General features: G+C 38.4%; 3 protein-coding genes and 1 long non-coding RNA gene across 5 annotated transcripts; 2 read left to right on the forward strand and 2 right to left on the reverse strand.

Annotated features, from left to right (window-relative positions):
- The first annotated feature begins 55 nt into the window (after positions 1–55).
- On the forward strand, positions 56–9,074 carry ddx61 (DEAD (Asp-Glu-Ala-Asp) box helicase 61). Of its 2 annotated transcripts, none has more exons than XM_046398303.1 (13): positions 56–234; positions 1,100–1,950; positions 2,128–2,191; positions 2,386–2,490; positions 3,391–3,520; positions 3,836–3,982; positions 4,221–4,315; positions 4,403–4,525; positions 4,618–4,746; positions 5,249–5,429; positions 5,516–5,617; positions 5,756–5,974; positions 7,122–9,074. In XM_046398303.1, exons 2-12 carry the CDS (start codon positions 1,772–1,774, stop codon positions 5,956–5,958), a joined length of 1,458 nt encoding a protein of 485 aa, XP_046254259.1. In that variant the 5' UTR covers positions 56–234; positions 1,100–1,771; the 3' UTR covers positions 5,959–5,974; positions 7,122–9,074. The 2 variants fall into 2 exon arrangements, with proteins under 2 accessions (XP_046254259.1, XP_046254260.1); XM_046398304.1 differs by lacking the exon at positions 56–234 and adding an exon at positions 287–668.
- Positions 9,075–9,577: 503 nt separating this feature from the next.
- tomm40 (translocase of outer mitochondrial membrane 40 homolog (yeast)) lies at positions 9,578–13,919 on the forward strand. The gene is made up of 9 exons (XM_046398305.1): positions 9,578–9,728; positions 10,330–10,557; positions 10,738–10,898; positions 11,249–11,350; positions 11,477–11,582; positions 12,158–12,280; positions 12,422–12,498; positions 12,837–12,939; positions 13,413–13,919. Exons 2-9 carry the CDS (start codon positions 10,347–10,349, stop codon positions 13,550–13,552), a joined length of 1,023 nt encoding a protein of 340 aa, XP_046254261.1. The 5' UTR covers positions 9,578–9,728; positions 10,330–10,346; the 3' UTR covers positions 13,553–13,919.
- Positions 13,920–14,272: 353 nt separating this feature from the next.
- Positions 14,273–18,302, reverse strand: LOC124064148. The gene is made up of 4 exons (XR_006844229.1): positions 18,147–18,302; positions 16,151–16,243; positions 15,512–15,679; positions 14,273–14,356 (listed from the first exon to the last, which is right to left on the reverse strand). It is a non-coding gene; the product is annotated as an uncharacterized LOC124064148 (long non-coding RNA).
- Positions 18,303–19,348: 1,046 nt separating this feature from the next.
- Positions 19,349–25,724, reverse strand: LOC124064144 (meprin A subunit beta-like). Its single transcript, XM_046398300.1, has 16 exons — positions 25,635–25,724; positions 25,455–25,536; positions 24,641–24,659; positions 24,495–24,533; positions 24,276–24,301; positions 24,091–24,175; positions 23,723–23,840; positions 23,301–23,479; positions 22,684–22,902; positions 22,161–22,325; positions 21,542–21,772; positions 20,952–21,401; positions 20,670–20,843; positions 20,421–20,526; positions 20,262–20,312; positions 19,349–20,028 (listed from the first exon to the last, which is right to left on the reverse strand). The coding sequence occupies exons 2-16, from the start codon at positions 25,515–25,517 to the stop codon at positions 19,950–19,952; spliced, it is 2,004 nt and encodes a 667-aa protein (XP_046254256.1). The 5' UTR covers positions 25,518–25,536; positions 25,635–25,724; the 3' UTR covers positions 19,349–19,949.

A 25,724-nucleotide genomic window follows, 5' to 3' on the forward strand; every position in this document is an offset into this window, starting at 1 on the left:
GGTCAGTGGGAGGGTCTTTGGTGCAAACAACCAGCCCCAAAACGAACGCGCGGCCATGTTGAATTTACGAAATTCTGAAAGGAGAGACAAAAGAGTGATAACTTAGTGGATTTCTCGAAACAGCGAGTATTTACCAAACTTTACCTAATTGTCCATATAACGTTAAGCAACGACACAACGACAAAGTCTTTGGGTGGATGTAGCAAAGCGAAGGTAGCATCTTTCTCCGACTGGGTAAAGAATAATTTCTCAAACTTATTGATTAAAAGTACCGTTTATGTTAACACATACTGGCTACGCTAACACTAGCATGCTAACTTAATCGTCTGAGCAGTTTAAATAAAAGTGTTGAAATAAGTGTGAACAGAAAGTGTTCGGAAATGTTTGTTTTGTGCACCTCGTTTCTTGATTGAATTTGAAACATGGCCTCTCTTACAAACACAATCGAGACCAAACGTTTTGTTAGCTTGTTAGCAGGAGAGTCGAAGCCACGTTGCTATGAATAAAGTTTTAACACTGCTGGCAGGCGTACTAATTGATTTCTATTAAGATATCACCGCTTTCGGTCGGTGTGGACGAACTAATCATGAAAGGAGAGACACATGGGACAGTGATCCAATAGATGGCTTTACTCTTTTCACCAAGGTTGGACGTTCTGTGGCTAACTGGTTAGCTAACTTTGAATATTGTTTGGTCTGCCCTCTGATTTGATTTTATTTTCTTTAGCCTACAACTGTTGTTAAGTTTAGCATGATGTTAGCTTTTACCTGTGGCATCACAGCAAAGCCGCACTCGCAGTTATTAAATGCTATTATTTGTCAGTATTCGTTGTAGCTGTTGACTTATATAGTTTAACTTTTAAAACTAGTTGTGTAGTTGTTGTTGATGACATTTGATGGGTTTGCTAAACGTGGCTTTGTTTGTGTTCGAGTTAATCAAAGAGCCGTTGCTAATGCACACCTCTAAAGTGTATGTTCATGATCTCCAGTGGTTTTTGAGCAAAGTAAGTTTTGATTGCTCACTGTTGGGTGTACTGTTATTTTTGGTTCACTTGCTAACGTTTTAACATAACCACCCATGGTTGTTTTTTGCCTGTCAGGTAACCTGGATTTTCTGATAGAAGACTTTGCAGACTGCCATCTCAACTTCTCCTGCAGAAGTAAAGGAAACTGTAGCAAGTTAATTGCAGACATTTACAGAGCGCTGTCCATATTGAAGAAAATAATTATCTTTGGAGCTAGTATTAAGCCTTAACAAGGACATCTGAAGACTTACGTCGTCAAAAGAATAAATCATAAGAATAGTCTGAGAGGTGACCGAGCAGGTCATATTTTGGGACTTGCTATTTTGAATGTATAAACATAGCACTTGGATTTAACAAGCCAAGATACCCGAAGAACACAGAAAAAATTCTGGTCTGGATAGTCATTACAGCAAGGATGAGAGCACTCTGACAAACTTTAAAAGACGATAGGAGATTCTTTTGGTCACTTTTGATTTATTTATTCATATGAATGTTAATTTCTCCCTTTTTTGGAGAGTTGTCTTGTATATAGACAGAATTCACACGCAGACTTCTTCTTTTCAAGAGGTCTGAACGTCATATTGTGTACACATACATCCTTTAAAGAGGGACTCTACAAGAAAGTATTATTTTTTTTGTCAGCTTTTAAGATTTATTTTATTTTTTCATACGGGAGCATTAAGTGAAAAGGATCAGTGAAAAAGACACAAATATAACACATTCTGAAGGAAATTGTCAGTTGAACACATGGCTACAGCAAGAACAGCAAACCCAGCAACAATGATTGGATTGAACAAAGCTGCAAACGGGCAGCTGAGAGGACAGACTAAGTCAGCTGGACAACCCTCAGGACTTCTCGCAACTGCTCAGCAGCCCAGTGCCCCCAAAAAGATGAACAGCATTCCTCAGACCAGTGGGGGCATCAAGTAAGATACTGGTTCCAACTATTCTCAGTTCTACGTTGAAAGAATTTTTTGTATCAGTAAAACACTTTTGTGCAAAAAAAACCCCTTTTGTTTGGGATTCAGCCCTCCATTGATGAGTGTGTGAGTTATGGGTTATTTAGTTAGACTTAACAGCGATAATTCTTACAATTTGCTAAGGTTTGGTGATGATTGGAAGAAGTGCCTGGAGCTCCCTCCAAAAGATAACAGAATGAAAACTTCGGTAAGGCAATTGTTATTTAAAACAGACATAATTATTCACATTTATTATCCATGACTATTCACAGTTTTCCTGTTAAGTTTTTGATATGTTTTAGATTCACTAAATGTGCATTGGCTGTAACACACACTAATCACCCATTGGAACGTACTGAACTGTATTTTCATGTGTTTGTATTTCATGTTTTGTCCTACAAGGATGTGACATCAACTAAGGGAAATGAATTTGAAGACTACTGCCTAAAGCGAGAACTTCTCATGGGAATCTTTGAAATGGGGTGGGAAAAACCCTCCCCTGTCCAGGTAAATAAAGCAATTAATGCTTGAGGCTCTCTTTTGTGAAATGAACTGCATTTGGAAGTTTTCATTTTTTCACCCACATTGGAGCTGTCTTCTTAGCTAGGTCTCCCTTGCAAAAAAAAAAAAGATCAATTATAAAGATGGATCAAACCTGGCTACATACAGATTACATATTAAAAATATCTATCATCTATACGATTTGTAGGAAGTCTTGAAAGTTGGGAAAATACTTTAATCGTTTTGACTATGCCTGAGTGTGAATATACTCCTTGAGAAATGCTTGATTTTCAGCAAATTATCGTAACTGTAAACTCATATTTTAGTATTTGACATGAAACAACACTGCCCATTTATTTGGCTTTAAAAAGAGGAGTCACACTAAGGAAGGCATACTGCCTAGCTTGCAGATATGAGATTGACCTAAATATGATGAGGGACTGCTTGAATTGTGCTCTTAAAAAGCACCTAAATACATTAGCTTCAGTTTTTATCATCCAGTTACTCACCCTGTGATGACTTTTGATTTCACTACTCCCTAACCTCTTATTCTTGCATGTACATGCCAGTGAAGCAGAACTGTGGGCTTGTCTTTGTATGTCTCTTGTCTGGAGGACTGTGGCACTCAGTGAGTGTGGTCTAACAAAAAACTTAATTTGCTCAGCTTTTCCCCACTGAATCTGAACAACAGATTGGATAATTTTGGGTAGAGGTTATAGATATTCTTCCCTGTAGTGCATATTGTCATATTTTAGAGTTACATTGCACCCCTGTTCTGGATTGTAAAGGAAGAGGAATAGGATAGTTTTTTGTGCATTGTTCTTCATGACTGTGTGCTTTTTTTCCGCAAAATATGTCTATTGAATCTTTCTTATTGTACTGATTGGATTTGTCTGTCTCCCAAAGGAGGAAAGCATCCCCATCGCTCTGTCAGGCAGAGATATTCTGGCTCGGGCTAAGAATGGCACAGGAAAAAGCGGAGCCTATCTCATCCCTCTTCTGGAAAGAATAGACCTGAAGAAGGATCACATCCAGGGTGAGTTTCTCTCAGTTTCCTCTGCCTGACACTGCTGTTTTGGAAGGAGTTACAGTGTGATGAGTATATCCAAAACAAGGATAAAGAGTAAATGTATTGTACATTTAACAAACAATAATCCATAGCTACTGCATTGTTTACCCCATTCCTTTTTCTGTCTGCTGTTGGGTTTTTGGGTATATCTATCTATATATAATATATATCTATATAATATATAATTGAATTTCTCCATGAGCATTGCTGTATTTAATTTTCTCCATGCATCCCACCAACCCTTGCATTTCATCAGCCCTTCCCATTTCTGTCTCCATCCAGCCATGGTATTGGTGCCAACAAGAGAGTTGGCCCTACAGATGAGCCAGATCAGCATTCAGCTCAGCAAGCATCTCGGAGGGGTCAAGGTCATGGCTACCACTGGTGGCACCAACTTGAGGGATGACATCATGCGTCTTGATGAGACAGGTACTTGTTGTGCCATTAATTATAAAGATACTGAAAGGGAAGTTTCCATAAATAAGATTGTAGTAAACAGCTAATCTTAATTAGCTCTTTTTATCGGACTATTTCTGTTAACGACATTCCTGAAAATCCCGTTGAATCAGAAATACTTGTTGACCTCAATTTACCAGTGTTCTTTGAGCAGCTGTTTTGCTTGAAACTTGTTGTGATGGGTTGTTTGTACCTCCTCTTCTTCCAATAGTGCATGTAGTGATAGCTACACCAGGCAGGATACTAGACCTGATGAAGAAGGGTGTGGCAAAAGTCGATAAAACCCAAATGTTGGTGATGGACGAGGTGGGCTGGACTGAATTTCTGAAATTACTTTTTAGTATTTTGGATTTTATTTTGAACAGTCTTTTTAAAAAACATTTCTTAATTCAGGCAGATAAGCTGCTGTCCCAGGACTTTGTGGTCCTTATTGAAGATGTTATCAGCTTCTTGCCAAAGGAACGCCAAATCCTGCTTTACTCTGCCACTTTCCCCATAAGTGTGCAAAAATTCATGGTGAGAACTCAAACATCAATCGAGTTTTCAGTGGAGGCAAAATTTTAAAATCTTGTTTGCGCTTCATAATGCACTGTGAATGCCTTGTCCAGAGCAAACACCTGAAGAAGCCTTATGAGATCAACTTGATGGAGGAACTCACTTTGAAAGGCATCACTCAGTACTATGCCTATGTGACTGAAAGACAGAAGGTCCATTGTCTCAACACACTCTTTTCAAGGGTGAGTGTTTACCGCCTACCAATTGCACATTAAGAGCCTAAAAACACCTGTTTCATTTCTAAAGAATAACTCGCTACTGGGCTGCCCTCTCTTGTTGACAGTTTCAAGACTGTTAATTCAATTTTACACAAAATATACTATATTATCATATACATATATTGATGCATTAATGTAACATTTCATATATTGTGGTGGGGGTTTTGTCTTCATTGCTGTCTCCTACCCAGAAAATGTTATTGAAACGTTATAAGGAATGTGATTGGCTGTTTTGTTCCATTAATTCCATAGACTGGCTGTCATATTATTGCAGTGATTACATATGGTGTAAATAAAATTGATTTAGAATTAAAGACAACGGTGTGAAAGCTGAATGCAGCTCGCAAACTGGTGATTAGCCACCCTAACGGATACCTGAGATGGAGTGGAAACAATTTATCGTTATTCTTAAATGTATCGTTCCTTCAGTCATTAATAATCGTAAATCTGTATGTCTTTATTACAGCTTCAGATCAATCAGTCAATCATCTTCTGTAACTCCACCCAGAGGGTTGAGCTTCTGGCCAAGAAAATCACCCAGCTGGGCTATTCATGCTTCTACATTCATGCAAAGATGATGCAGGAATACAGGAACCGTGTGTTCCATGACTTCAGGAATGGACTGTGCAGAAACCTGGTCTGCACAGGTAAGTGAAGAATGTTCTGCACCTTTAAAAATTAAAGTGCAAATTTAAATTCACAGTGGTTGAGCATCGTATGCGTTTTCTTGTAGACCTATTCACTCGAGGAATTGACATCCAGGCTGTGAATGTGGTCATCAATTTTGACTTCCCAAAAAGTGCAGAGACCTACCTTCACCGCATTGGCAGATCAGGTGAGTATTTTTACAGATTCTGACATTTTAAACTGTAAGCTTTGATTAGTTACCACTTTTTAGAATCTATCACACCCTGGTCTACTTCATGACACCATTAGTGACAGTATGTAATTATAACACTGTGTCTCTTCTTAGGGCGTTTTGGTCACCTTGGTCTTGCCATCAATCTAATAACTTCAGATGACCGCTACAACCTGAAGAACATTGAGGATCTACTGGTTACTGAAATTAAGCCCATCCCCAGCAATATCGATAAGAGCCTGTATGTGGCAGAGTTTCACTCTGTTGACCCAGATGATGATGGCACTGAAGGTGGAACCAAAAGCAAGGGACTGTGAGCGGACTGAATGAACGGTCAGTTGTTCAAACAGCTTAAAAAACAACCATGGTTGAATACAAGCCAGCTTTGTATAGTTGGGGTTTCTCTGCTCTTCTTGACACCTTGTCTTCACATTTCAAATTTCAGCTGTGTTTTTCTGACACTGAAAAGAGTATTGAGTTCCAGTTATTTACTTCACTGCCCAGCTTTATACTGCCATCCCAGAAATTGACTGGTATCCTTCCGGTCATGTTTTTTTAAACTTTCACTAGTATGCTGTAGATGTAAAAATACATTATTTGTAAAATAGGTGAATGATTGCTATGATAGAATTTTAAAATACCCTAGTTAACATTGAGTTCATGTGTATATGAATCAGAGCAAATAAATTAGCTCCCGGAGTATTAAAATGCTGGAGACCTCTGAGCACTCCAACCTATGGGTTCTCAACTTAAGTCCCACTTCTGATAAAACAAAAAAAATCTAAGGGCCACTTCCCCAAATAAATGATGGAAAAAAAAAAAGAAAGGATAAACTGCGCTGACAGGATTTCACTACTTTCAACATAGTGTACTTTCAGCTTAGCATTACTACCTGCTGTTATAAATCCAGATTTAACCTACTCACGGTCATTTTTCATCACCACACATTTTGTAGATTTTTGCAAAGCAGGGTTGTCTTCAATATCATTTTTTTCTTTTTGAAAACGGGTCCACCACCGGTGTCGCTGTATCCAAATGAATGTGGCTAGCTTAAAAATGGGGGAGGATTAAAATTAAAAATTTTAGCACATTTAGATATGAGAATAACTAGTTTTGTAAATTACCAATTATCAAACCATTCAGTCTACCCCCTGCCTCTGTGGCACTGTAATTGGTGTTCTTCTGAGGTCCTCTAATTGAGCATGGCTGCTCTAGTTCGAAGGAGAGCAAATACTAGCAACCTGGCTAATGGATAATATCCTCTTTCATCAAGAAGATTTACCTAAGTATTACAGGATTTGAAGGTGAAGGTTCAACAGTTGTCCTCCTCGACCTGCATAACAGCAGTCAACGTAGATTTGGACTGAACTGATCAGTCCACACAGCCAGCTGTCTTGCTCTGCAGGTTGGCTAAAGCTGTGACTCGTTTACGTGGTGGTTATCAGAAATTCTGACTTGGCTTTTTTTGCTTGTTTGTCAGGAGAAACATGGCGCCTGGCATTCTTCGCACAATGTTGGCTACACATCACACAAGATTCCAAGTGAAGACTTATGATTCCAACTTTACCACCAGAATTGCCTATTTTACATTTCTTTTCCGTTCCAGTTTAGGTTTACAGCAATGTCCAGTTCTGTCTGTGCATAATTATACTAGTAAGCTGATATCTTCTCTACTGAAAACTGCCATTTTAATCAGTTTACCTTTCTGTCATGCTGCCAGAGATGGTCACTGTACATGTGTTTTGGACTATTAGTTAAGTGTGTCATTGAACTGAGCCGCTCTAGACAATAGATGAAAATTGTTAACTTTCTTGTACTTTGCTGTGAGAATGAAAATGTGAAACCACAGGTAGATGTAAATCAAAGAGCAGTCTGGTGACTCTGACCCTACCATCCAGTCATTTGTTCTCTAGTTCTCATGAGCCTATCTCCTCTACCCTCAGTTTTCTTTGTCTGAATACCTTAGAACTTATAATGGTTATTTGTTACTGTCGCCATCTTGTCCACTTGAACAGGATGATGACAGACAGGGCCATTTGCTGATTCCCTTGAATTTTGCCTTCATACTCCTGGGGTGTGCAATTTGTATCACCCAGTGAGATTTACATGAACTGTCATTTCCATAGTCTGTCATTTATATCCCATTTCTGACATTTGGTCTGAACAGCTGAACCATTTGACCATTTCTGCATGTCTTTATGCATTAAGTGGTTAATTAGATATTTGCATTAGCGAGCAGGGGTACCTGATTGTGTGACCACTTGGTGTAGTTATTTTTTGAAGCTTTGGCCACATTAGTCTTGTTTGCCCACCAACCTAATTGCGGAGATTTGGGGATTCAGTTGTGTATTAATTCAATAGGGAACCAAAGTTGTAAGGAAAGGAAATACATCAGAGTATAAATGGCTTTAGAAAACAACTTGACCTCAATGTTTAAAAGAGCTGATAAACAGTGTTACTGACAATAAGAGTCTGCTTTTTGTATTTAAAAAGGTTTAACAAATAAAATATTTAAAGATGACTGTTATGTCATTGATGCTTATACTGAAGTATAAAGCACAGATCCATTAAATCAGTATTATGAAATTTCTTTGATCCCTTTAAAGCCATAGTAACAGGCAGTATTTTCTCAGGTCTTTTCTCAGTAATTAACAAGACGGAACATCGGGGACTTATTTAACATCGTATTGAAACCGGTCAACTTGTTCATTCTCTTCTTGACATAGTTTCTGTGTCCCGCCTTCCCTACAAAGTGCCTTAGTTTAAGGTCAGACTTCTATACTTCCCAGGCTCTTGTCCCAAGTTTGTATAGTAGGTAAAATGGCACATAAACATTTCCTCATTATTTAATTCATTTGGAAAGGACTCTTACAGTCGAAAGGGATTTGTAGTCTTCCTTATTTGTCGTTCCAAACTATAAGTATGACCAGTGAGGACTGTTCTCGTTGGCTGAGTGCATTACAGCTGTGGACTTCTTGACTTCAGTGCAATGTTACAAAAGATATTTATCTAAAATTTAAAACAAGCTGTGAATTTTCCTTTCTTTGTACTTTGACTGACCATTACACTGAGGCCAAGCACCAACAGGGAAGGGACCATTGTGTGGACTCTTCTAGTACCTGAAGTAGTTATTAAAACTGAATGTCTGATTTGAGTGCTCTTTTTTTTTTGATGATTTATTTCGGTTCCCTAATTATTTAGGCCCAGTGCAGGCAACACTTGTGCCAAAACATGTCATGTGATTCACAAATGAGAACATTTTCTGCATGGATTTGTAACCTGTGATCATTTGTCCCATCTCTGCATTCTGGTGAAAGAAAAAGCTGTGACTTGATCAGATTCTTTGTTTAGTAGAAAGGCAGATGGCCAAGAATGTTCTGTTATGTCCGTCAATGCCAGCACCTCGGATGAATTAAAGTCCAAATGAAGAAATTGTCTTTTGTATGTGTGCACTTACTGAGCCATTGTTTTTCTAGGCTGTGATTGGATTAGAATTACTTGCTATTTGGTGGACACTTTATGTTTCAGGTTAGTGAATGATTGGGATTTTCCACAGTATTCTTATCTAATTAACTTTATTATTCCTTAGAAAAGCAGGACCATATTTGAAACCACAGTTCTTTTTTTGCCTTCAATTCCGTAATGCATCTTTTGCATAATATTCATCTTGCATTTTATGAATTAGACCATCTGTTAAATACAGTTAGTGTAAATTGCCGTTCTCATGATTAAAAATTCCGCAAACAAGCGCATGCATTTCTACATTAATTTATGAGACCTAATGCTTTACATTTATATAATTTTGTAAATGTAATCATACGCAACTTCCCTCGAAATAGGTGTACCCTTGGAATGTCATTCAGTAGAAGATTGAATGGAACGAGTGTTAAGCGAATGAATTCTGTCATACGTCACAGGAGTGGGCTGTCCCAGTTGTAAATCCAGCCAATAGTGGTTGAATTTAGATGTACATTAGCCAATCCATGAATGAGTCACTGGGAAAGGGCGGGTACTTGTCAAACTACGGTCACGGACGTTGCCGTGAACTTTGCCGGTGTTGAACTACCCCTGGACACAAATCGTTAGCGTGAGTAGCTAAACCATAATATTGCATGGTTACTTTTATAATAAGAGAATAGTTGATAGTTTAAATTCTTCACCTGTCGTATTTCTAGTTACTGTGTCCTGCATATATAGACGAACAGATCTCGTGGTCGGCTGCACATGGCTACCTAGCCACCCAGCTAACCAGCCAACCAACCAACCAACCCTGCTAGCTTGTATTAGCCTTCACGGGTTAAATATTGCTAGCGTATAGTTTCGCTGGCTAATCTATGTTAGTGTGGTCTGTGGCAAACTACAATATTCAGTTCTGTATTTCTCGTGGTTACCAGGTTGTATTGTTATCTGTTACACTTGTGGAGAGTCTGACTAAACTGGGCCTTAGCTACAACCAGCCTGCTGTTATGCCACGATAGTAGGACAGGTTCTCACTGTAGCAAGCCAAGTTAATCGTAGCTGCATACAAATAAGTGAGCAGACGTTTCTCGAGCTAACTGAGCTCACACTCCCAAAAGACTCGCACCTTTTTCAGGCATTACCTTAACAGCTGGCAGCCCGCAGAAGTGTAATTATATCATACTGATATAATTAATAAATTATTCATTCACTACCCGTCTCTTTCCCAGTCTGTTAGTCTCAGAGTATGGGCAGTGTGTTGGCTGCCGCCTCCCCCAGTCCTGCCCCAGCTGCAGCTGGTCAGGGGGTCCCAGGGTTGGTGTCAGTCCCTCCAGGGTTCACTATGCCCTCAGTGTCTTCCGTCCCTCCAACATCTGGATCTGGTCAGGACACTACAGATTCTGATTCTGCACTCCCAAACCCGGGCACGTATGAGGAATGCCACCGCAAATGTAAAGGTTAGAAAATCTGTTAAATTACTTCATGCACATCCCACACAATTCATGACTGATGTAGTTTATTTTTTACACATTTGTTTAACTGTTAAGTAATGAACATGATCTTGTAATAATCACATTATTGTTGTCATATTGTAATGGCCTTTAATATTTATCGGGTGTTGTGGTGTTCTGTTTCAGAGGTGTTCCCTCTGCAGATGGAAGGGGTGCGGTTAGTGGTCAATAAGGGCCTGAGTAATCACTTCCAGGTCAGCCATACTGTTACCCTCAGTACCTTGGGTGAATCCGGTTATCGATTTGGTTCAACCTACGTAGGGAGTAAACAGACTGGACCAGCAGAGGTAATGATAATTTCACATCACTTTAACAAACCCCTAAAATGATATTTTGAACTTTAGGTTGTAAATCTCCATGCTCATGATATAATATTTGATATTGTCTGGTGTTTCTTATTTTAGTTTTAGTTGCGTCTTTGCGTCATGAATTTCCTTGTGAATTTCCCCCAGTGCGGGACTAACTAAGGCCTATCTAATCTTATCTTATGAAGGGAAAAAATGTATTATCTACCCCTAATTGCACAGCCAGCTGGTCAAAGCCACTGGTCTTGGCTGCTTTTTGGCCAAGAGCAATGGCAGGGTTTGATGTTATCCACATGACTTTAAAGTTGAAAAATGTGCTTTGTTCCTCTTAGTCATTCCCTGTCATGGTTGGAGATATGGACAATACTGGCAGTCTGAATGCCCAGATCATCCACCAGCTCACGACTGCTGTGCGCTCCAAAATAGCCATCCAGGTATGTGCACTTACAAAAGGAACAGCCTTCCAGATCTTGCGGGGGGGTTTTTTTCCCCAGTTTTTAAGTGTCACGGATTTGTCTTTCCAGTCTCTGAATTTTTGTTCCGCTTTTTGTGTCTTGCAGACTCAGCAGCACAAGTTTGTGAATTGGCAGTGTGACATGGAGTATCGCGGTGAGGACTTCACCACTGCTTTGACAATTGGAAATCCAGACGTACTTCTTGGATCAGGTATGATTATTTTCGACAAAATGTGTTATGACATACGACATATGAAATACTTGCTGTGATAGATAGCTGTGCTGCAGCACTAGCGAGCTGTGCTGGACAAAACTCAGTTTAATCTTAGCCAAAAGTAATCCATTAAACTAAAACTATTAAGAATTTTTCTGCCAGTTTTCACTGTATGGGAAACTTATGCCATCTGCAGTTATTTTGATAACTGATCATCATGTTTGAGCAAAAATCCAGTTGTACTTCCAACTCCAAAAAATTGTGAATTGTGAATACTTAATATCTGTAGGCTTTAAAGTGCTCTTCGGGCCAAACAAGCAATTTAAATTCATTTTTGTCAACATTTTTCCATCATCAAACGATTGTTAGTCGGAAAGACAGTGCTTTGGATGAGTCCTTCTTAGGGCCACATAAGATACACTGAGGATTAGTGACAGGACTAAAATCCTGTAGAACCTCAGATACAGATAGACAAATGTTTTGGAAATAGTGGCAATGGCTAAAGAAATGCTACAGACTGATGAGACAGTATAATGGATATAATGGAGGCTCTCTTGCTACTTTCTCCTCAGGCATTTTGGTGGCCCACTATCTCCAGTCTGTCACACCAGCCCTGGCTTTGGGTGGTGAGTTAGTGTACCACAGGAGGCCAGGGGAGGAAGGGACCGTCACCTCCCTCTTGGGCCGGTACACAGGTAAAATCCACACGCTCAGATTCAAATTTGTTCAATTTTGTTTTTGTTTTCTTTCTGATCTGATATTTACATACCAAATATAGTTTGCTTTAAGTTACCTGTGTGATATTAAAATGTTTACATTATGTTTTTTCTCCTCAGGTGACAACTATGTAGCTACATTGACTTTGGGAGGAGCAGGAGCCCATGCTACATACTACCATAAAGCAAATGATCAGGTACCTAACACTGTGTGCGTGGAAGTATTTCTGTGTCCATCATGGTCTGTTGCTCAGAGGCAAACAATGTTTGTATAAATTCTACACATTTGCTAAAAGGATGGGCTCATATTTTTTCAAGTAATTCTTGATACAATGAAACTTATGTGACTGTGAACCCATCCATGCATTTGGAAAATACCCACTTTTTATGTCCTGCTAAGATTTTGGAATATTTTCCACCCGCAGAAGCCTGTGGATTTGTTCACCTTTTCTTACACAGACGAGAGAAAAAATTCTTTTCATATACAAATTGACATGTGAGTAGTGTATTTAAGAATTTCTCTTTTCTCATACAGTTGCAGATAGGAGTTGAATTTGAAGCCAGCACAAGGATGCAAGACACTACAACATCCTTTGGTTACCAGTTGGACCTTCCCAAAGCTAACCTGCTCTTTAAAGGTAAATAAATACGGTACATGTATGAATACAACCATAGCTATAGAAATTAAACAGTGTTTTACACCTCTAGTCTGCTGACTTTTTTTTTTTTTGATTATTTTCTAAGATTAATACAATTAATAGAAGAATTAATACAAAATATAACCAGCTGATAAATTATGATATATTGTACAGATTTAGATACTCACAAGAATATAAAGTAGATAAAATGATCTCTGCCTTTATTGGCTAAAGGTGTTTTTTTTAAACAAATACTATGTACTGTTTTGAAATCGTCAGTCTGCAGAAGTAGTACTTTTACTTTTAGGCACTTAAAGTATATTTGATGATGATGTTTACACTCTCATGTACTTAAGAACATATTTGAATGTAGAACTTTAAGATGTAACAATGTATTTCTATACTGTAATATTGCTACTTCTTAGTCATGTAAAATACCTGAGCACTTTTTCAAACACTTTTCCTCTATGCAGGCACGGTTGACAGTAACTGGGTGGTTGGGGCAACCCTAGAAAAGAAACTGGTGCCACTGCCTCTCACACTGGCCTTAGGAGCTTTCCTCAACCATCGCAAGAACAAGTTCCAGTGTGGCTTTGGTGTCACCATTGGCTAGAGGTGCGGGGGCTGTGTGGAGTCAGCTCAAAGGCCACAGCTTGGACCGGCACAGAGACACACAGGAACCTGGACTAAGTTTTAGAAATTGGATTCAGAGACTCTCTTACAACTGTGAGTTCTGGGGCAGCAGAGAGACAATGTCAACTACCAAGGAGCCAGGACTAGCCAAGCCATGCTACATTCTGTAGCACAAATGTCTTTCCTTTATGGTGTATTGGATATACCCAGAGGCTAGAGAGATGTACATCAGAGGGCATCAGTGATGCATGAGATCATGTGATGTGAAAATCAAAGTAAGTGGTTAGAAATAATATATGGTGATCATGTATGATGGATTAAAATAAATGTGATTACTTTTTGTAAAATTGGATGTTGTTATTGCTTATAGAGGAACTGGGTGCAAAGTTCAAAACACCTATCAGTGAAGTATAATGTAGCCCAATGTAATGCCCATGCAATAGTGCTTCACATGTGAATCTCATCCTGGGTAGTCTTTACTGAGACTGTCAAAGTGATGCTGATTCAACTGTCCCCTCCACCCAGCATACAAAATAACACAGCTTACACTATATTACCATCCTGAAAATACCACCAAGTTTCCCCTCCTCACAAATAACCACAATATAAAGCTGCTATAATCAGTAGTTTTACTAACAAGTGATTAAATAAAAAGGGTAGCACATCCTAAATTTTCAAGTGAAGAAAGACAAAAAGAAAATCCACATTTTACTTTTATTTGGCTTACAAAAAAGATAAATTCTTACACGTCTTGGCGCAGTCTTTTCTTCAGAGTGTCAAAATGCTGAAACCAAACAGAAGTGAAAAGTGAACATTTTGACTTGGAAATATAAGACATGTTATCTAATAATATATTTTTAAATATTCTCGCTGGATTTTGGCTTTAGCATTCTACTGAGAAGCTTAATGTTGAAGCACAATCTCTTTTCTGATTGATTTAATTAACTGACTAAGCATAGTGCGAAAGGGGCCACAGATTGATGAATCATGATTGATGATACAGCATGCAGCTATTCTCAGTAAAACACTGACAGGACCACTTAGTGCTACTTAACTTAGTGGGGTCCAAAACCAGACCGATGAAAACAGTGAACAAATGAATGCTAATATTTTTCATCTGCTGCACTGAAAAAAAGAATAGTTGGACCACATTAAACGAACTGCTTCAATTGGTAACAAGCAATTGAACCGAGTTTATCCAACTTAATTTTAAAGTTATATTAACTCTGCTGATTCAGATCAGATATACTTAAATATTTGATTTTTTTTTTCAAATGAAATGTCTGCAGTGCTTCAACTCAATTGTAAAGAAAGTCAATTTAAATTCTTTACTTTTTCCAACTTAAGTATTTGCCTCATTCAAAAATATATTCTTTACAACCTAAAATCACGGCTTCAAAGAATGCAATTTTTGTTGTAATGGCAATGCATAAAGATAGTTTGTAAATTATATGAAAAATACTATCTGGATGATTACAAATTTATATCAGACACAAAACTGCATTTTGTTACTTTGTTAACTTTGCAATTGGCAGCAACTTTTGCACCAAAAAGTAAACAATCATCCCAACAATGCGTAACCAAATGTCAGCATTTTCTTATCAGTAACTGCTCTTGCTTAAGAGTCAAGTGCTATGTAACTTTTTGTTTCAAAAAACCTGAAAAGGAAAATCTCTCAAATTGAGGGAAACACTTTTTATACTTGAAACCTATTAAGATTGTGTGAAAGGTATTTATCCCCCTGGTACAAGCAAAGGGCAACATCCAAAGAGGCTCAAAAGGGTCCATATTCAAACACAGTCTACAATGTGGGACAGATCTTAGAAGATCTCTGAACTTTGTGGGACATTTTGTGTGGCTCAAGCTGCATGAACACTTTCTGGAACACTTCAAAAATGTAGAGGCTTTAGATAAGCTAGGTTGAGTATGTACACCAAACCTAGAAGAAGAGCACAAGCTGAGGCGACTGAAGTCAGGTCATGCAACACCTCCACTCCCTCGATGACAATGCCAATGTCTGCTGGAGGCTCTTGCAGTCCTTCCGATTAACAAGCACTGCTATGGTAAGATGCTCCACGTCCCTCTGGACATCTTCGGCACTGCTGTCCTAAAGTAGAGTACACAGCACAAACAAAAAGTCACTTTTCTACACAATTACCTGAAATAAATGCCCTGTGTGTAGACTGAGAGAGAAATACAACTCATGATAAGACAAGTCAAAATATTAAGATGCAAGGATGAGTCATGATGAAGGGCAAGACATTTATATAGTCTGATGATTTTCTAATGAACTATTTAGACATGTTTTGAACGTTAAATTATGCAAGTGTGCAATCCCACTAACGTCTCTACTGTGTCACTTGGACTTCTGGCACATCCTCATATTTGATATTAGTGTAGAATAAGGCTGCTGCTTTTCACTAAGCCAGCAATCTTTTATCCCAATCCACTATACTTTCACAGTTTCTCAGATAATGCTGTTAGCCAATCAGCATGGCTGTTAAATGGCAGTTAAGTGCTAAATAAATAACATACAAATAACCAATCTGTTGTTTATTTGAAAAGGTGAGAAACTTACAACATTTTGACGAATAAGGTCAACTGCATTTTCTCCCAAGAAGACAATGAGAGCTTTCAGGACACATTCCCTCTGAAGATGGATGTCATCAGCCTGGAACAACATTATCATCATTAAGCCTGTGAATATTCTCATTCATCCAGGTCATGGTTATCTCAAGGAAATTCAATCGAATGCAACTGGACTTAGTTATTGGTCTTTGAAGACGTTTCACCTCTTATCCAAGAGGCTTCATCAGTTCATGCTCGCTTGACTAGGCTGGGACTAGTCCCTAAACGTCTTCAAAGACAAATAACTAAGTCCAGTTGCATTCGATTGAATTTCCTTGAGATTATCATCATTACTATTTTTCCAAATTTCCTAATACATGTATCCAGTGGCGAATGGTGCTGAAATTGATTGGGTGGGGAAACAAATAGATTATAGCCACAGTGTTCACAGTAAGAGGCCGCATCACATTCTGGCTCCATTAACACAGGTGGATGCCATTCTAACCTGCCAATGTGTCCACAGGGTATTTAAGACTTGGTCTTAAGACTTGTCCTAATCCAGCTGTCATTACCAGTCTTGTGCAGTAGATAGACATTTTATGATCGTAACATGAATAAATACACAGGGTGAGAACAACTGGATATTTAACATTTAAACTTGGAAAGTTGGAAGCAACAAAATGTCATATTCAACACAACATCTCTTGTAACATATAAAACATCACATCACATTGGACTTAAACTGTCAGAATATTGAAAAGGCATAGGTGTGTGTGCGGCCGGGGGGGGCATTCGGCTTCACCTGATCGGCGCTCTGGGTGGGAGGCGTGCGGTCGCGGGCAGAGCGACCAACTGATCCAAACATTTTTGCCCGACACGTCGCGCGATCTTTCTTATGCTAGCGATGTGCCGAGGCTAAAAAAGGTTGGGAAACACCGGCTTAGATCAATTTAGCGTGTCAGCGAGACACAGGCAACGCACCCCCCGCATTCAACATTCACGGTGGTCGTAATTTAAAACAAACCTTTTCACATCCACGTGTTACGAAAAAATTGCGATGTCTGGTGCGGATAAAAGACATACTACACAATAGGGATATCAAGCTTTCAACATTCATTAATGCATTTAAAAACGGCGGACTGAACGTACATAAGTAAAATAGGCATAGGCAAACCCTTTGGCTCCGGCGTTGATCTTCCTTTAATTATTACCTCCTGATTGGATTGAAAATTCAGTTTAGAAAACTGTTTGAGTTTAGATATGTAATCCTCCATTTTGAAAGTAAGGCCAGACGAGAGGAAAAAAATAAACGGAAGGCTGCACTTGACTTGCTAACTCTAGATTGTAGCTTGTTTTCACTTATTCTGCAGTCGAGGAGTCGCAAGATGAATCCCTGGGATCACGAGTGCCCCCTACCATGAGGCAGGAGAACTGCATGCCTCACCTAGTGCCTTTTCACGGCTGTTTTATGATTGCTCAATATAAGAAACACGTTACACACATACAGTTGTTGACAAAAAACACTGTACATTATATAACCAGCTAAACTATGGAAATTCAGTTCATATAGCAAAAATGTTTGAACATTTTAATAGCTACGTACAGAGAGAGAGCAATATGGTCTCACTGCCTAGCATGCCAGCAGTTAGCCGAGTCATTGCGCAGTCATTTGCTGCCTCACCGCACGTCTTTTCTCAGTATTTGAACGGTAAATGTGACAATTCAGCGACTTTTAATAAAAGAGAATTAAAACTGTTGAAGTTAAATGGAAAACCATTTATTTTTTCATTTTACATTTCTTTCCGTGATGACAGGTGAGGTACGGCCTCTCCTGCCTCCCTTGAATGCATGTCACTTAACTTGCTAACGGTAGCTTGCTGTCTTGTCCTGGCTCTTTTCCAATAATAAATGGAACAACGTTGAACTATTTGACATGAATCCGGCTACATCATGTCACATGTAATATCAAGCCAAAGCGTAATTAATTCATTTTGTCTTATACTTACCGTTTCTCAAGTTTCCGCAGCAGCTAAGTCCTCCGACAACAAAAAGGCGGTCAACTCCCATCAGAAAAACCTGCTGGACGTGAGGACACTGGACGTGAAACGTCTGTCGTGGTGACGTGTGACGCGATGACATCAGGGGCAAACAGGTGCAAAAGCTAAAATTTTGCACAAATTATAATTGCAAGTTGATTAAACTCACAAAAGTGGATTGTCATAAATAAAGTAGAAAGCTGATTGAAATTAATTCAAAACATAACTTTACTTCAACTACAGCTCAAAAACTCTTTTTTTCAGTGTGGGTAAATGAAGCCAAACAAGTTTGGCATAAGTGAAGGTAATAATGTCAGTGTTGTGTGTATGGCTTGTTTCTGCTGACCCCAATTTATCATTATTTTTAGATCTGTCAATGCTAGTTTAATCAACGCGAACACTTTTACGACTGCTGAGACTGAGAGAGAGAGACCTGAATGCCATCTTTGTTTATGCTTGGTCTGAGTAAGTAGTGGTATTTGAAACTTTAAGTCAAAGTACCAATACAACAATTTGAAAACACCCCAGGCCAAGTAAAAGTCCTGCATTCTTACTTAAGTAGAAGTGCAAGAGTATTGGTGACAGCTAAGGAGTAAAAGTTTCAGTATTTCTCTCAAACGTAGTCGAGTAGAATCAAATTATTATAAAATGGAGACTTGCTCATGTACAGTATGGTAGATGTTCTTATTACATTCTTTCACTGGGATAAAATGGTGTGTTTGAATACTTGACACTGACCTGATATTCTGATCATCTTGCTTCAGCTTATGGCGGATATAATTTTCACGTCGAGTCACTGCTGTCAGCCCTCCATGACGCTAGTCGTCAGTCAGCACTGGGCACATCAGCCTCCAGTCTCAAAACCAGATCTTCTTGTGAGCCTTGCTCAGCTTGGGACTTTAGTTGAGACTGTGATGACACTCTGTCATCAGGCTGGCATGTATATTGTGACTGGCTGATTCTTTTCAGTTGATGTTTGCACACTGTTTGTTTGTGTTTGTGTCAACCTCCTGTAACTATGAGGCTGTCTGGGCAGAGTTTTTGTTTTGGCGTCTGCTGACATTAACTATGAGATTATTGTGGTGGTTGACACATTTTTGGGAGGCTTGGGTATTAGTATTATTGCAAATTGTTGATTAATGGATTGATTTAGCTATTAGCCTGTTAATTAATGGCTGTAGTCTCCATAAATACAAAAAAATTCTTTGAAAAGTATTTATTTTAAAAGCATCAGAAAATTCCATACTTCAAGATCCCTGACAATAGACCACCACTTTTTGAAAAGATTTATCCTCACAATAAAATCAAAATACTAATAAGCAACATCTGATGACCAGAAACAAAACCATGGAAAGGTTGATGTGAAAAGAAAAGACTGAAATGAGTCTTTTTTTTTCACATCAACCTTTCCTTTTTGAAAACCAGTTACAAAGCAAAGTATTTCTTTAAAGGACGACAGTACTATAAGAGATCAAACAAAAACGTCCAAATTCATGACTAACGCTAAAAAGATAATCCAAATATATCTTGTCACAACAAGAAAAATATAGCCACACCATGTGTTTATTCGTCTTTATGCTGCCATAAGTTGTGACTCAGAAAATACCCGAATATAGAGTATCTTCCAATATTTATTTACCAATTGCACTATTGTCTTTTTATTGGTTGATTATATAGGTAGTGAAACAAGAAATGAAATTTAGTAAAAATTGAAAACTGCTCAATTACTCAAATTTTCTGGCCCTGTCCAAGTGTAGATGGGAGGTGACACATTCAAGGTAACAAAAGCATCAGTGCCAGCAGGAGGGTGAGGACAGGTGAAGCCACCGAAGCAGGTGAGAAGCCAAAAATGCTGCAGCAGGAACAAAGGAAGGGATTAAATAAAATGATAGACAACAATGAGTTTTGGCACATGCCTAACAGTGGCCTGAAAATAGACCCTTAGTTACAAAGCTTGTTGTGGTAGAAACAGAAAGTTTACGTAACTAATTAACCTAAACAGCGTCAAACTAGGCTTTTCAAGCCTACTGCATTTACAGCTAACAAATTATTACAACTGTAAAATATGTGAGTAAATTTGTCTACCTGCCATCCGTTGTTTGAGGAGGTGGAAGGACGGTGGTGGTGGGTAAGATCCTGTAAAATGAACGGTGCCATTTGAAAAATCTTACAGTGGTGCTAAAATCGACATCTTTATCATATTTTAAAATGAGGGCTGAAAAAGTACTTAGTTTGATGTCTTACCGTGATGAGCAGGGGGCTCTATCCATATGGGCCGGAGGGCGCACAATCTTCGCTGGGCGGACTTTAGGACATGGTAGAACACTTCCATTGACCAGAGGAGTGAGATCTAGCAAAAGAAAAAAGTATCAGTAGAGTTCTACAGCTAATCTTCCCCTCAGGTGTGAAGTGATTCAAACATTTTTGAACAGGTTTGTTGAAACAGAACATCTAAAAGCACATCTCACAGTAAAAACATGTTTATCGGCCTGCCTTGAAAACTGAAGACGAAAACGGCACTGCCTCCCTTGAGGAACTCTCTGGATTTCAGTTCATCTAGAGATGCAAAAACGGCTCTGCCAAGCTGAGGCCCGGCATAGCTGGTCTCATTATTCTCATCTGTAAATGGAGTTCCAACCTTGCGAGGATCATCCCATAAATAGGAACCTTCACAGAACAAGAAAGGTAAATAACCACAGGGGAAATACTGTTAAAATGGTAGCTTTTCATTTTGTAAAAGGCTTTCTTTAGGTTTTTTTGTTTATGTTATCTTACCAGTGCTGGATACGCTTAGGTCACTGGTGATACTCCTTTGCTTGGACATTTGCTGCTGGATGTTGGGGTTCTGGTCCAACATTTGGAATGTGACCTGCCTTTGTGGGCATGGCCACTCCAGCTGGTCATCATATTTACCAGACAAGAGTTGCACATAGGCTCCAATTTGTGTCTTGTAGAGCAGAATCCCAACCAAGTAAGAATAGCCCCCTGTGGAGTACTGCCGTGAACTGGATATAGTGGTTCCAAAATCACTAGAACTCAAAAGGTTCTCTAACTCATCGACCTGTATGGTCACATGTGGACATTCGGTCTCGGACAGATTGATGTCATCAATTGAGAAGCCGCCTGAAGAGTTTCCAGCTCCTTTACGAACCTCAAACTCCACCTGGAAGTGTGTGGTGGCATTCAGGGAGACATGCTGCAGCTGCCAGTAAGACGTTTGTCGACCTGAAGGAAGAGTTTTGTGATGACTAAATTGCTCGTATATTAATGAGTGCATGTGCAGCTTTCAAATATTCACAGTTCATCAGTTTTCAATCCCAAATGTCAAACAAATTATACCAGATAATTATTTGGCTTCATATTACCAGTGATCTGGTCAACCAGGCGGCGGGTTCCTGTATTGTCCCATTCATCTTGAAACTCTCTGATCCAGATGTTGAGCTGGTCCGATGGACTCCCACTATGGTAATAGTAGAACTGGAGACACTGGACATGACACTCCTGAGTGACACTCATCCTCTTGATCTCCAGCCAGGCCAAGTCTCCCTCTCGACCTGATGCTGTGCTAGCATGCATGAAGTAACCTGGTTGTTCACCTAAAATGTTGTAGTTCAACATTAATGTGTGTTATATGAATTTACGTGAGATTTACAATTTTCCAAAAGGTATTTGTCCCATTTAAAAGTTATGACAAACTTCCTCTTTTTGGACAAATTGATCTAAATGTCAAGATATAGAGGACTGTTATTCAATTTTATTTTCACTTATTGTTTTCTTTTTGGGTGGGTGGGGGGGTATTTTACCCTTTTTTAAGATATCTGACAGTTGAAAGATGACAAGAAATGACGGGAAAGAAAGAGGGAGCAGTGAATACTGTTGGCTGAAAGGGAACAGGGAATACTGTTGTTCATGGACACCGAGCATAGCACCACAATCATTTCATTAACAATAAACAACTCCAAAATTTTAATTTTGAAATCCTACCATGATAACTACTATTACCACTGGGCAGTGTGGTGTGGTCAGAGCTGGGACCCCCGTTAACTTGTGTTACCATTTCCCAGCCAGGGCCTCCGTCTGAACAGCGATTCATTTGACACATGGACCCCTCAGAGAAGCCGCAGTACATCTTAAATGTGATAGTCGAGTCTGTAGAAGTAAATGAAGAACAAGGTTGAGGATTGTTACAAGAGCTGTGGAATTAAAGCTTCTCAGATTATTAAAGTCTATAGAAGGTGTGTTATAACTGCAATTCAAGCATAGGGTGTACGTCGTGATGTATTTTGTTCTTTATGATATTATTAATAAGGTTGGCTATACTTTACTTTCTTTGTTTCATTATGACTTTTTTTCATTTAGTACACACAGGTATAGAGACGATTCCAAAAATGTTCATGTGCTAGAAATACTGCTGACACAATGACTTGACAGTTTTAGTAAGTGAAACAAACAATCCCAAAACATTCTTACAGGTAGGTGGTGGCCCCTTTAAATTCAAACCACTTACTGCATTTGTAGAGGAGGTTCAGTTCCAGGACATCACTGGGACTCACTTCCAGTCTCTGACCAATAATATCCTGAAATTTTGGATCTTTGGTGATCAGTGTCGACCCATTGCCATTGCTGAATGCATTTTGTCTGTAGTGCATAACTGACCAGAAGTCGTATGCAACTCCGTTGGTGGTGCTGTCTTCACTGCTAACTTTGTCAAAGTTAGACTCCCTACCTAAATGACACATACAAAAGCAATGATCAACTACAGCATATTGTAGTGGTTAAAGTATAATTCTCTTGTTATTGAATACATAATAAAATCTAACTCAGCCCATCATTTAAACAAAAGGAGTCAGTCTTGTACACATTGATCTTTTGCCATACCAAGCCATAAAGTAAGTAAACATTGAACCAACACAAACCCTAATTAAGATATTAAGAAATTGTTTCTAGGAATATTGTATCTATTAATGGTTTAGGCATTAATAAATGTATTTTTATAAAAGTTTGTTAAACTGCCTGAATTTGTAAATACTTTTGATAATCCTGTTTTGGGGTCATTACTAAACTGATGCTGTGTACCTATGTTTGCGCTTCAACACCTTAAAAAAAAAAAAGTCTTAATTAAACCTTCTTGGATGTTCTCAAATATGACGGTCACATAATTATCTCTGTCATATCTGGACTGTTCATGGAAGAAGCCAAGAGCATGGAGGAACTCATGTTCAACAGTGGAAATCTCATCACAGAACCTCCCGATGGAGAGTTGCTGTCCGTTGGGTTGTGATTTCCCAATATATGAAAAACATCTAGAACACAAAAAGCACTCATCAGTAACAGTCACTTTTATATATTAATATCATGCTTTCCCATTTGTCAAAGTCTGTGAGTAGGAATGGTCTGTATGACCAAGAGTGTTTATATATGGCCAAGCACATTATGTCTGAATGTTTAACGTAAAGTTAGTTGTTGTGTGCATAAGTATGAAAAGAGAAAGATAAAGATGAAAAACATTGAAAACAAAACATAAAGAAAACAAATACAATACATACCCATCTAACTTTTGGACAGAAATGTAATAGTCCTCAGAGTCCCTTTGTTTGAAGTCAATGCATGACTTCAGCCTGAATTGCTCAAAAGCTCTCAGGATGACTCCTTTAGCATTCATCTCTTCCGTTGTTTGTAAGAGTTGTATTACAGGGACAAACAAAGAAATGGCAATTTAAACACTTTAATATGAGGTAATCCTGCTTGGACATTATTTGAGGCACTACTCTCATTAGATACTAATCAGCTTCAGGTAAAGTTCAAGATCAGTAGAGCGTTGTTCACTTCCACATGCTGATCATTGTCTCTAAATCTTGCTAAGACAAAGATCTCCTACTTAAAGAGCCGACATATTATGCACAATCATATTTACCAAGGCTTTTTTCCAAAACATATGGCACTGGGGATGTCCATAGATTGTTGGCATCAACAATGGCACTCCTTTGTATGTTTGGTGGCTAAGATATATAAGAAATATTTTGGGTGACACAAGAAATTCTGTACATGTACATGCATGTTTGTCATTTTGATATTTTACTACAGAAATGCTAAACTCACCTTCAGAATGTCATCAAGTAATGCTCCTAAGATAGAGCACAAAACGTGAGTCTTATTTAACAAAGTAATCAGTAATACATAATAATGTGAACAACACTGTGAAGCCATAATAAAGTTACTCTGTCATATGCAAACAATACCACCTCCTGTTATGTTGATTGATGATGATGATTAAAATTATTTTTAACTCTTTTTATTTTAAACTTTATTTAACTTTACCATTGTTTGCCTCTGTTATGTCCTTTTCCTCACCAACATCTACAAAACAGATGAGAAGCTGCTTTAAAAACTGACACTTGTTGATTAGAAATAATTTTAATTAATTTTAGGTAATAAAATTAAGAATATTAAATAGTGCAACTTACTCACTATTGCTGTTCCATTCTGTAAAAAAAAAAAAATCATATTTGATCACTTCAACATACAAAATGATGTAACTGTCAGATTTATAACATGAAATACAAGTAACCACATGACTGTTTTATATTTGTTGTTCATTGATCAGCATTCATTACTTCTCTACTTGCTGATCAATCTGTAAAACGTACTCAGAGTTGAAGTTTAAAGTCAGATGGTTGCTGTGTGTTTCCATGATTCCACAGTTTATCAAATGTGTCTTAATAGTTTTAAGTTCAAATTTCAGATTTAATACTGCATTAAGCTATTGTTAATGAAATTTTTTAAGATAATATAATCTTTTACTGATTTGGGTGTTACGGCAGCACAAGGACAGAATGAGTATAGGTAAATGTATGAAAAAGTAAATAAATAATTAACCTCAAAATCAAAATTAATTAATTCTTTAGTGCGACTCAGCCATTGTTGGCTGTGTGTCTGAGGGGAATGAGACGGAGTACAGGTCACTCATCGTGGATTACTTTGTAAATTGTTAATTTATTTTACCTCTATATTTTTTTGTAACTGTTTTTGCACACTTTTTGCACTCTTTTTCTGTTCTTGTGAGCTGCCACGACAAGTGAATTTCCCCACTGCGGGATCAATAAAATTCATCTTATCTTATCTGTTATCTTATCTTAAACTAGGAACAGAACATCAGAAACTCAACATTATAGGCAATACCATAGATTAGAAAATCAATGGCATTTTATTTTAAGTGTAGCGTGAAATACATCACAGTTTGACTGAACGTACAAAATTAATGACTTCTGCCTTACTTACTGGTTTTATGAAGAAAGCTGACAAGACCGCCAAATTCACAGCAAGGAAAACAAGGCTTGTCATCCTCGTTGTGTGGACCAAACTTAAATAATACGACAGGAATGAAAACACATGAGAAATTCAAAGCTAGATATGCTTTTAAAGAAGTGCAATTAAGCTACTATGCATTTAAATACTCACCTGTGTTAACCGTCTTCTAGCCTGTGTGTCTCTCATATGAGAGACTACAGCTGTGACACAAGAGTGTTATGCAGGTATGATAATGTCCCG

This window comes from Scatophagus argus, chromosome 9, assembly GCF_020382885.2.
Source record: "Scatophagus argus isolate fScaArg1 chromosome 9, fScaArg1.pri, whole genome shotgun sequence".
NCBI lineage: Eukaryota > Metazoa > Chordata > Actinopteri > Scatophagidae > Scatophagus > Scatophagus argus.

Coding starts and splice junctions, on each gene's coding strand:
- ddx61 (XM_046398303.1), top strand. CDS start 1,772: ATGGCTACAGCAAGAACAGCAAACCCAGCAACAATGATTGGATTGAAC. Junction 1,951..2,127: donor CAGACCAGTGGGGGCATCAA/GTAAGATACTGG, acceptor CAATTTGCTAAG/GTTTGGTGATGATTGGAAGA. Junction 5,430..5,515: donor CAGAAACCTGGTCTGCACAG/GTAAGTGAAGAA, acceptor GTTTTCTTGTAG/ACCTATTCACTCGAGGAATT.
- tomm40 (XM_046398305.1), top strand. CDS start 10,347: ATGGGCAGTGTGTTGGCTGCCGCCTCCCCCAGTCCTGCCCCAGCTGCA. Junction 11,583..12,157: donor AGACGTACTTCTTGGATCAG/GTATGATTATTT, acceptor CTTTCTCCTCAG/GCATTTTGGTGGCCCACTAT. Junction 12,940..13,412: donor AGCTAACCTGCTCTTTAAAG/GTAAATAAATAC, acceptor TCCTCTATGCAG/GCACGGTTGACAGTAACTGG.
- LOC124064144 (XM_046398300.1), bottom strand. CDS start 25,517: ATGACAAGCCTTGTTTTCCTTGCTGTGAATTTGGCGGTCTTGTCAGCT. Junction 22,326..22,683: donor GAACCTCCTCTACAAATGCA/GTAAGTGGTTTG, acceptor TTACTTCTACAG/ACTCGACTATCACATTTAAG. Junction 21,773..22,160: donor TGGTAATAGTAGTTATCATG/GTAGGATTTCAA, acceptor ACAACATTTTAG/GTGAACAACCAGGTTACTTC.